Genomic DNA, 11,606 nt, shown 5'->3' with positions numbered 1-11,606 from the left:
GCTCAATGTCCTTTATTTATGGCTAGAAACCAAATATGAGTGAGTACATCCCATGTTCCTCTTTTTGGTAAAATTTGTTTTTCTGGAAAGGAAACAGGTCACATTGAATTAGGTCCTGTCCTAATGAGCTCTCATTAGCACCTGCACCTCCGTAAAGCCCTGTTCCCAAACAGCCACACTTGGAGGCACTGAGTTAGGATCAACACATAGGAATTTTTGTTTGTTTTTGTGGTTCTGAAGACAGAACCAATGAGCTTGCACATGCTAGGCAACTACTCTGCTGTTGAATCAGAACCCAGCCAGCACACAGATTTTAATGAACAAAATTCAGCTAGTAACAATGATAAATATATTTAATATTCTGACTGGAGGCTGGGAGTATGTATAGCTCAGTGGTAGAGAGTTGCCCTACTTTGCACTAAGCCCTGGGTTCATCCCCAGAACTGCAACGAATTCCTTTATATAGATGTATCACTATTAGAAAAGTTTGAAATAAAACTTACAGTTATCAGAACACAATGTTTACTGTGTCATGATGATAATTGGGTAAGCAAATCAGAAAGGTTAAGCGTGATTGTCATATAAATCTGAACTAAGCTAATTGAAATTCCTGTAATTGAAAGGTAATTATTCTGGGCATGCAAGGTAGCTCAGTGGGTAAAGACACCTCCAAACCTGACGACCTGAGTTTGACCAGCAGGACTTACATGATGTCGTCTGACCGCCACACATGTGCTGTGACTTTGTCTGTCTGTCTGTCTCTCTCTCTCTCACACACATACTTAATAGATTAAGTAGCATCAACAAAACAGTTATTAGAAAGATTAAGTGTAAGCCAAGTGTGGTGACATTGCCTTTAATGCTTGTATTCAGAAGGTAGCGGCAGGCCAATGGGATTGAGGCCAGTCTGGTCTGCAACTGGTCTCCTGCCTCAAAGGAGAAAGGAAGAAAATGAATGATGCTCCGTGTTGGTAAGGAAGTAGAAATGTGTTCCCAGTTGATGCTCTCAGGTGGCAGGTAAGGCTAGAGCACCAGGTGGCCTTACTTAGAAGTTACCATGGTGACGAATGAAGTAAACAGTGATTTAAACATTCTTTTCAGTTGAATAAAGCTTCCCCCCTAAGAGAAGAGATGGAGAGGCCACCATAAAGCATGCGCTGTCCCCTCTGCTAGTCTTGTGTGTGAGATGCATGTAACGTTCCTGGGCCCGTGAGCTGTCTCTAGTGTGTTTTGCTCCATTGTGTCGCTCATCTTTCCCGTGTTGGTTTTAGGCGTGGATGAATGAGAAGTTTGCACCTGAGCTACTGGAAAGCAGGCCTGAAATTGTCGAGTGTGTCATGGAACAGCTAGAGCACATGGTAAGAGTTGCAGAGGAGAAAGCTGAAAGCATTTGGTCAGGAAAGTGGACAGTCCTCTGACAGCAAATCTTGTTTGATTCAGCCCGGTACTTTTTTTTTTTTTTTTTTGGTTTTTTTTTGAGACAGGGTTTCTCTGTGGTTTTGGAGCCTGTCCTGGAACTAGCTCTTGTAGACCAGGCTGGTCTCGAACTCACAGAGATCCGCCTGCCTCTGCCTCCCAAGTGCTGGGATTAAAGGCGTGCGCCACCACCGCCTGGCTCAGCCCAGTACTTTAAAAGACATTGCAACTGTATCAGTCAAGTTCTCTAGAAGAAGAGAACTGAAAGATGAATATCTATGGGGAATTTATTGCTCTAGTAGAAATCCACTTTTGTGTTCCCACCTGCCCAGACTCCCAGAATAACCACACAGAAGCTGTATTATTTACAATACTGTTGGGCCAATAGCTTAAGGGTATTTCTGGCTAACTCTTATATCCTTAAGTAACCCATCTCCATTAATCTGTGTATCGCCTCGTGGCTGTGGCCTACCCACAGAGTTTTGGGATTTCTGTCTCTGGCAGTGGCTCCATGGTGTCTCCCTGACTCCATCTTCTTTCCTCCAGCATTCAGTTTAGTTTTCCCTGCCTAACTCTTTTCATCCCTGTTCTGCTCAAAGCAGTTTCTTTATTAGCCAATAGTATTCACTGCATACATAGGGGACTCCCACATCATAGTGCAGTGGCTTACAGGCTGTGGTCTGACTCTCAACAGGAAGGCCAAGAATCTGATAGAAAGTAATTCAGTCCAATAAGGTGTATGTCTCAGTTGATCTTCAGTACAAGTTGGAATCCCAAAGAAGTGTGTTCTATTACTAGGGAAGGACAGATGAACTTGCCCTCAACGTTGAGGGCAAGCAGGCAAAAAGCAGGAGATTCTTTTTCCCGTGTCTTTTTATGTAGGCTACCCACTGAGTGTATGGTCAGTCTTCCCATCGCATGTGATATAATCAAGGAAATCCCTCACAGGTGTGCCCAGCTGCTTGGGTTTTAGTTGATTCCAGATGTGGTCAAGGTGACTGCTAAGGTTGGTCATTGCATCTGTATTTATAAACTACAAGGTTTCCATAAAATTTTTCAGTTCATTTTTATTTTATGTGTGAATGTTTTGCCTGCATGTATGTGTGTGTGGTACATTCATGTCTGGTGCCCACAAAGCCCAGAAGAGGGTATCAGATTCCCTGGAACTAGGTTACAATGGTTATTAGCTGCTGTGTTAAAATTAAAATCTTCCTTTTTATTTAGACAGAAAAGGGGAAGTGGTGTGGGAGGTGATGTATGCTGTGAATATGTTTTATTGCCATTAGTTAATAAAGAAGCTGCTTTTGGCCAGTGGCTTAACAGAGTAAAGCTAGGCTGAAAGAGAGAGCATATAGAGAGAGAGTAGGTGGAGTCAGGAGGAGTCATATAGCCGCCACAGGAGACAGACGCCTCCACTGGAGCTTGCCAGAACTTTACCAGAGGCCACGACCTTGTGTTGATGCACAGATTAATGGAGATAGGTTAGTTTAGTAAATAAGACTAGCTAGAAAATAACGTAAGCTATTGGCCCAACAGTTTGCAGTGAATACAGATTTCTGTTTGATTATTTCGGGACTCTGGATAGCTGGGAAACAAACAAGCAGCCTCTGCCAACAGTACCTTACCCGCTAAGCTGTCTCCCCAGCCCCTAACCTAGTTTTCCACACTGGTTTATAGGCCCTTAGACATTTCTATGCCGTGTTGTCTCCTTCACAGTTGGATTGAGTCCTGTGACTGTTCATTTTCAGATTCTATTCAAATAGTCATCTTTAAAGTGGGTACTTCAGAATTATATACCTAATAGAGTTCTTTGTTATCTTAGAACTGCATAATCTTTGGTCCTTGACTTTGCCAATGTTTATTATATTGTTTAGTGTTTGAACATCGTGAGTTAAATTTCTCTTATAATAGGAAGACAATCTCAGAAGAGCCCAAAGAGGGGATCTGAAGGTCAGCATTCATCGAATGGAGATGGAGAGGATCCGCTATGTCCTTAGCAGCTACTTGCGGTGTCGACTCATGAAGGTTTGATGGGTGTTAATCCAGTAAAATCTGGAATATTGAATAGAATGGGGAGAAGTTCAGGGCCTCCAGATTCTAAGAGCCCAGCAACACTAAAGCCAGAGAATAAGGAGACTATACTCTGGGAAGTGTAGCTGAAGCTATAGGTTGGACAAGCCCAGGAAATTTTACCATATTTTAGCTTTTCCATCTCTCCCCCGAAGAGACAGTTTCTGCCTCTCGCCATCTCCCCATTTCTCCCCCTTCTCCTCTCTCTCTCTCTCTCTCTCTCTCTCTCTCTCTCTCTCTCTCTCTCTCTCTCGATCCTCTCTGCTCTTTCCCCTTCTTCCCTTACCCCTCTCCCCTTCCCTTCCAAAAAAGACCAAAAAAAAAGAAAGAAAGAAAAAAGAAAATTTAACATACTTTAAATCTGATTCATCTGATAACAGCTGTGCCCTCTGGAGCTAGAATGAGTCAGAGCTAAAGACAGAGTTCCTCGGGAGAGAGAGCCGCCTGGCTAGTGAGAGCCACTTCCAGTTATTTAGCGTCTGTCAAATGGGCTATGATAATTGCCATTCTACTAGAGCTCTGTGGCAGCCTGACTTACAAAAATGAAGTTGAAACTGTTTGTTTGTTTTTGAGACAGGGTCTCAGTGTGTAATTCTGGCTATCTGATTGTCCTATTCCATAGAAGTGACCAAACTACAGTGGAATAGAACAGTCACATCCGTTATTGAGGATGGAAGGTGGATAGGACACCATTTAAGATAACATTAGCATAGCTGACAACTAGATTCATCTCAGTAAGGTCTTTCTGCACTGAACCATCCTGAAGTGTTTGAAGTATAATTACCCAACCAGGCGCCATGATGTCCTTTGCAAGAGCAATAAATGCTCTCAACCACTGAACAATTTCTGTAGCCCTTTCCTGTCAACTTTAAAATTAGCGACAACCTCATTCAGCAAGCTCTAGGACAGTGAGAGACAATGTCTCAAAAATCTATGTCATTGACTCCTGGGAAACGAACCCAAGGTTGTCTTCTTGCCTGTACCTGTGTACACATGCATACGTGTACTCCCACCACACACACATATGAACATGCACAGGCACACACAAAATAAAACTGAGCTTGGTGTAGCTTAGTGGTAGAGCACTAGCCTAGTTTATGCAAGGCACTGACATCAAGGAAGCAAGTATATGAACTCTAAATGAAGAATTTTCATTTTTATTATCTTTACAGATAGAGAAGTTTTTCCCACACATCCTAGAAAAGGAGAAAACGCGCTCTGTGGGGGAACCTTCCATCCTTTCTCCAGAGGAGTTTATCTTTGTCAAAGAGTAAGTGAACACAAGATGTGGAAGTGCTTCTGCACGTGGCGTCCCGTGTGGGCTTTGTCCACAGTGGTCAGCCTGGTAGCCCTGGTGGGTCCTGTTGCTGCACACCAGAGCTGTTTGCTCCCGTCCCTGCCTCTCCCCTCCCCTTCAGCCCTCTCCCAAGGTCCCCATGCTCCCAGTTAACTCAGGAGATCTTGTCTTTTTCTACTTCCCCAGTTTGAATTTCTTTGTTCCAGGTATATGGATCACACAGAGACCCATCTTAGAAATGTTGCCTTAAAGCACATGCCTCCCAATCTGCAGAAAGTGGACCTCTTGAGGGCAGGTAAGCAAAGCTGCCTTTTCCAGATCAGCATCAGGACCATAATATACATCCCATCAGTTGAGAGTCAGCGCGCTTTAGTCAGTATAGGAAAATATGTAACTAAGATAATAGGAGGAAAGAGGGAGGGTCTGGTTAAAAAAGTAATCAAAACTAGATGTCGCCGGGCGATGGTGGCACACGCCTTTAATCCCAGCACTCGGGAGGCAGAGGCAGGCGGATCTCTGTGAGTTCGAGACCAGCCTGGTCTACAGAGCTAGTTCCAGGACAGGCTCCAAAGCCACAGAGAAACCCTGTCTCGAAAAACCAAAAAAAAAAAAAAACAAAAACTAGATGTCAAGACCACTATTTTAGCAGTACTCACCCCTGTGTCCTGCAAGTGGCAGCTACCCCAGATACAGACTTCCTCATTTCTTCAGCTGCATACCTTCTGAGCATCTTGCAGGGTCCTGGACCTTTCTGAGTTCTAGGGGAGCAGCCCTCACAGGTTTCATAGGTTTTAGAATGTGGTGGCTACAAAGGAGACTAGAAACAGTTTTCTGCCTCTAGAAAGGACTTTTCAGCTCTTGTAAACTTTGGCCAGCTAAGCTTTTGTGGGGCCCTGGGCTTCACAGTCTGCTACAGTGCAGTCTAATAAGACAAACTTGCGCTCAGTGTCTCCAGGGCACACATATAATGGTGTCCTCATCTCTTGCCATGTCGTGTGTGCTGCCCTAGGAGGCCTGTGGTAAGGAAAGTCAAGTCCTAGTACATTTGAACAGCTCCCAGTTTTGGCAGCTGGAAGTCCAAAATCAAGGCACCAGACTTGATGTCTAGTAAGAACTTGTCCCCTTCATGGTTCCTTCTCTGTGTCCTCCATAACCAAAGTGAAGAGGCAAGCATTCGGACCTCTTTTTAAAGTCACTATACCCTTCTGTGTTTTAATCTCCTCTTATCAGAAGACAGGTCAGATTGACTTAGGACCTATCCCTAATGGTGTCATTTAAACTTAAACACCTTCTTAAAAGCCTTCTTCCATAGTTCCATTCCAAATACCAGAAATTATAACTTGCATATATGAATTCCAGAGAGATGTAGTTGAGCCTGTGAGACCTGGAGCAAACTGGAGCAGTGGTGGTGGAAGGGGAGCAGCAGGTCCTTAGCCTTTGTCATTGAGAGACTGCTTTGTCTGGTGCTAGCACTCAGCTGTAACCCAAGCTGCCCGGCACATAAGCTCCTAGATCTTCGTGTATATTTTATGTCAGTCTCATTGCTCGTCTTTAAACCCTGGGCTTTTATTTAAAGAAAAGAAACACATCTGCTCCTTTGTCCACACTACTGAAAGTACGTGAGCCTTCACTTACAGCTTGTTACCGCATTGTCTGGGGAGACGTGTTAATACTTATTTGTATCTTCCATAGTGTGCAGTGCTTTCCACTCATCTGTGGCTTCACTTTTCAAGATTTATTATCTATAGTTATCCATGTTCCAAAAGTACAAACTGGACAGTTCTAGAATTGACTTGTAATTTTTAAATCCTGAGCTGTTGGGACTAGAGAGATGGCTCAGTGGTTAAAAGCAGTTGCTACCCTTACAGAAGACCTGAGTCCAATTCCTGGTACCCACGTGGCAACTTAGAACTGTCTATAACTCTAGTTCCAAGGGTTCCAACACCTTCTTCTGGTCTCTGTGGCATTGCATTCAGGCAAACACTCATACACATAAATACTTAAAAACTAGTTTCTAATCCTGTGCTGTTCTGAACAGTATTATGAGGTCTCACTTATCAGATCACTGATACTGTACCTCAGTACTTGTGTTAAAGTGTTGCCCATACTGTCTCCTAATAGTTTATCTCCTTTATCATGTAGGCATTATGTCCTCTCATCACAGGCTTAAGGTGGGTACAGGTCAATAACAGAAGCCACATTGACTTTATTACAGTATAATTGCTCTATTATATGATCCGTGCTATTAAACTTTATCATAAGTATGTACATAAAGGTATATACAAGGTTTGGTACTATCCACTGGGGTTCTTGGAATGAACCCCTTTCAAAATAGGAAACTGCTGCATAGGAGAGCCCCTCGCATCCCCCTCCTCATCACCAGTCTCAGTAGCGTTAACCCTAGTGACTTTTGTCGTGTTGAACATGTCAGCTGTTTTATGGTTACATTTCTCTTCCTGGCAGTTCCCAAACCAGACCTAGACTCATACGTGTTTCTGAGAGTGAAGGAGCGACAAGAAAACATCCTCGTAGAACCAGAGGCAGATGAGCAGAGGTGAGTGGCATGACCAGAAGAGGGTGTGGCTTTCCCATGGAGAAGTGGCTAAGCTCTGTACATAAAACATCTCCTCTTTTTCAGAGACTATGTTATTGACTTGGAGGAGGGCTCACAGCACTTGATCCGGTACAAAACCATTGCACCTCTTGTTGCTTCTGGAGCTGTTCAGTTAATATAAAACAACTAACAAGCCTGAGGATGTGGAATCATGGACAATATTAGAAACCCCGTTTCCTTTTGTGTCTAAGAATAATGAAGCCATGCAGTAGGCTTTTCTCAGCAACATGCGGACTACTTGGCCATGGTAAAAAGATCAGTGCGGGTTTCCTTCATCACCACAGCCTTCTCTAACTCTCTGCTGTTCTAGCCAGCACCAGCAGATGGGGCCCTTCCTCTGTCTGGCTTCTCAGCAAATAAATGAACTGTCAGATGTGTGCCTTTTTTTCCCTACTATTTACTGAACTCAGGAAACATCACGAAGAGGCTTCTCCGCCCTGCCATGATGCGGAGATGAATTGAGCATAACTTGATGGTAACAAGAGAAATCCTTTAGCTTTCCTGGTAGAAGATTATAAGCAGCTACTTTTATACATCATATAATATGTGACCTAATGTTTTAGAACCTTAAATATTGAACTTAACACAAATTTCTGTCATGCATAACTGATGAAAGTCACAGCTAAATAAGCCACTGTTAAATGTCAGACTTGTGGTAGAAGGAGTCTTTGGACGATTCTTAGCTTAGTGTCTAAGGAAATAGATTCTCCCTGTGTCTTAGGCAGTTTTGCCTATCAGGTCTTCAGGCCATTGTGCTCCAGCCTCTGAACGGAACGTCATCATTATGAACTGTCCTAAGCTGGGACCTCAGCGTATCCAGGGATATGGGTAAAATGGCGTAATGTGAACAGCTTAACACCTGAAGGGAAAACGGACAGCTCATGAGTTAGCACCTCGAGACTGATGAAAAGCAGCCTTTCCTTTTTATTTATTGTTACTTATTTTGAGATGGGGTAATTCTGGTTCTTCTGGAACTCACTATGTAGACCTGTCTGCCTCTGCCTCCCTGTTGCTGGAATTAAAGATGTGCACCGCCATGCCCAGCCAGTCTCTTCGTGACAATGCAGATTTTCACTTACATAGCATGATCAGAGAATAAACCAGTGTAATTTCTATCACTGCCAAGAGAACCCAGTAGGTCAAAACAAGGAAAGTTCTCTGTAAACAAAAGTGTTTGATGTTCTTCTAGTCGACTGCACTCTTCAGAGTAGCTTTGTCCTCTGCGCTAAGTAATGTATAGTGAGCAGACCACGTGCTAGGCACAGCTGCTGGAACACCAGGATCACGATCCTGAATTAGATATTCTTTGTCCCTGCTCAGAAAGTGTGGTAAGTCTCCTGCACAGAATGCTCGCCAGAGCGGCAGACGTGTGGCTGTCCTACTTTGCATTACATTGCTGCAATAGAACCAAGAGCAGCTTGGGTTCTCCTCTACTTCCACAACCAAGTTCATCATTGATGGAAGTCAGAGCAGGAACTGAAGCAGAGCCATGGGGGAACACTACTGGCTTGCCCTTCATGGCTTGCTCAGTCTTCTTAAACAACCCAGGACCACCTGCTTAAGGTTGGCAGTGCCTACAGTTAGCTAGGCCCTCCTACATCAATCACTAATCACGAAAATGCTCCTAGCTGGGCAGTGGTGGCGCACGCCTTTAATCCCAGCACTCAGGAGGCAGAGGTAGGTGGATCTCTGAATTTGAGGCCAGCCTGGTCTACAAGAGCTAGTCCCAAGACAAGCTTCAAAGCTACAGAGAAACCCTGTCTGGAGAAAAAAAAATGTCCCTACAAACTTCCCTATGGGGCATTTTCTCAACTGAGATTTCCTCTTCTGAGAGGATTCTAACTTATGTCAAGTTGATCAAAAATAAAAAGTAACTAGCACCGTTGACTCCTTTTCTACTTGACACACCTAAACATTACTATTAAATTTTAATCTTTACTTTCTTGTCTATCCCCAAGATATCAATGTTACAATATAAAATACATCTAGCTTTCAAAATCCTATAGTCTTAAAATTCAGTCTCCTTAAAATATCCAGTCTCTAAAATTAGAAAAGCTGGTTCCTGTTAAGTCAAAACTAAGTTGCATGCTTTTTATTTCAAGAGGGACGAACCAGGCACAAAGCAAAACCAAAACCAACAGTGTAAATCTCTGTACAGTACCTGAGATTTACTCACTCATGATCTTAAAGCTTAGGCAGTTCTGCTTCTTCAACTCTGCCATCCACAACACATGCACTTTTTCTCATTGGCTCAAGCCAGCTCCAGTCCACACCTGCTGCTGTCCTTGATGACCTTCCCATGATCCTGGCTTCTAATTTGTCGGGTCTTCACTGCAACTGAGACTATCTTCACCTATGGCATCTCCTGGCTTCCCATAGCGCCAAGCCTCAACTGCTCTCCATGACCTCTTCAGACCTGTCAGCTTCCATGTTGCCAAAGCCAGTACATAGGGAAGTCTTACTTGTACCAAGTTTGCCTACCAGCTTGAGATAAAGCTTCACCGGGTGCTGATCCTTAGAAAATACTTCCCAGATTTTATCTCAGTGGCACTAGCCTTGCTAATCACAGCTGATTCTTCAGCCCTAGCAGATTAAAAACCACAGTTGTTTAATACAAAATATATGAACAGTCCTAACAAATCCTTTGAGAGATTCTCAAACTTTGTTCTGTAACTTCACAATTCAGGCTTCCACGATCTGCACTGCTCTCAGCATTTTTATGTGGAACAACCCATTAAACTTTGGGTGTACAATCACTTTTCCAACCCATAGTTCCACACACTTCCCATAATCCTCCCCCACGATATGGTACTCCATGGTACCAAGTCCTCTCCTAGTTTTCTTTTTATTACCACAGTAAAACGTGGACCAAAAGCAGCTTGGGGGTTGATTTGGCTTAATCCATTAAGGGAGGGCAAGGCAGGAACCTGGAGGCAGAGGTCATGGAGGGGAGCTGCTTCCTGACTGAACCTCCATGGCTTGCTCGGTCTGCTTTCTTATACAACCCAGAATCACCTTGCCCAGGAGTGGGCTGAGCCCTCCCTCCCACGTTAGTCAAGAAAATGCCCCCACAGACTTGCCTACAAGATAGAGAGATCTCCTCAAATGAGGCTTCCTCTTCCCAGATGACTCTAGTTCATGTCAAGTTGATTAGCACAGTCTAGGATGTTCCCACTGTAAAGATACTTGGACTGAGGTCTGAATGACAAGCTGGTCATGCAGAGATGACATGGCAGGGAATTCTAGGTGGAGAAGAAAGTTGTGTGAGGTCCTAAAGTAGAAATGCCATTCTCTGCCTGTGGTGGCACGGGCAGAGGGCAGTGTAGAATAAAGTCTAGGAGGTAGATCGGGACCAGAACACAGAATCCACTGGCTCATTTGATTCTCACAGCAGTCCTGAGAAATAGCTGTTTAGTGGTGGAAATGACCAAGCTGCCTTCACACCGCATTGTGGTGCTCAGCCTCTGGAGAGCAACCGGGACTGTTGTCTAGAACAGCTCTGTCCTTTTTTCATTCGTGTGTTTGTCTAAATGTGGGTGGAAATGTACAAACCACAGCACACATGTGGAGGTCACAGAACAACTGGGTATAGTGAGTCTCTCTCCAGCATGTCGGTCGTAAGGATGAAGATTAGTCATCAGTCTTGTTGGCAAGTGCCCTTGCCTTTAAGCCATCTTGCCAGCCCTAGAATAGTTCTTACATCTTGGATGTGTACCTCAATCACCGAGAGATCCTGGTAAGATCTAGATTCTCAAACTAGGGGCTTAGCTTAATGGTTGGAAGTAGTGCACTCTTAGACAAAAGCTCTATTTAGATGCTATTCCAGGAGGGATGGATGAGGCCCAAAGTTGTGCAACCTGCTGCCCTAAGGACCACACTGAGCAGCAGGTTTACAACTGTACCGTGCATGCCTGGTTGTATGGAGGAGCTGGATTCCCTGCTAAAGCCACGGGGTCAATTGCTCCATTTCTTTGAGAAGGAATGAAATTTTTCATCTCTACATAAAGGGAAATTTGCATTTCAAAACCAAGAAAGGCTTGGCTGTCATGGATTTTATTTTTTTGTTTCATAGTATTTTGCTTTAGGGTTAAAAACTTACCACTAAAATGACAGACATTCTTCAAAGACTTAAAGTTCTTGTCAAATAGATCTTTCACTTCCTTGGTTAGAGTTACCCCAAGATATTTTATGCTATTTGTGGCAATCATG

General features: G+C 43.8%; 1 protein-coding gene across 2 annotated transcripts in view; it reads left to right on the top strand.

Moving 5' to 3' along the window:
• The window catches only part of Gins4 (GINS complex subunit 4), an 11,084-nt gene extending 2,740 nt beyond the window's left edge, over positions 1-8,344 (top strand). For both annotated transcript variants that reach the window (XM_013351993.2, XM_026786871.1), the window contains exons 3-8: positions 1,272-1,358; positions 3,328-3,441; positions 4,659-4,756; positions 4,990-5,078; positions 7,247-7,337; positions 7,422-8,344. In XM_013351993.2, coding sequence (XP_013207447.1) covers positions 1,272-1,358; positions 3,328-3,441; positions 4,659-4,756; positions 4,990-5,078; positions 7,247-7,337; positions 7,422-7,518 — 576 coding nt within the window. In that variant the 3' untranslated portion in view covers positions 7,519-8,344. The remainder of the gene's footprint in view (positions 1-1,271; positions 1,359-3,327; positions 3,442-4,658; positions 4,757-4,989; positions 5,079-7,246; positions 7,338-7,421) is intronic.
• Positions 8,345-11,606: the final 3,262 nt, after the last annotated feature.

The sequence above is a fragment of the Microtus ochrogaster genome, linkage group LG7_11 (assembly GCF_000317375.1).
Source record: "Microtus ochrogaster isolate Prairie Vole_2 linkage group LG7_11, MicOch1.0, whole genome shotgun sequence".
In the NCBI taxonomy this organism is placed as follows: Eukaryota; Metazoa; Chordata; class Mammalia; order Rodentia; family Cricetidae; genus Microtus; species Microtus ochrogaster.
Note: the sequence above shows the minus strand (reverse complement) of the source record. Positions and strands in the feature narration are given on the sequence as shown.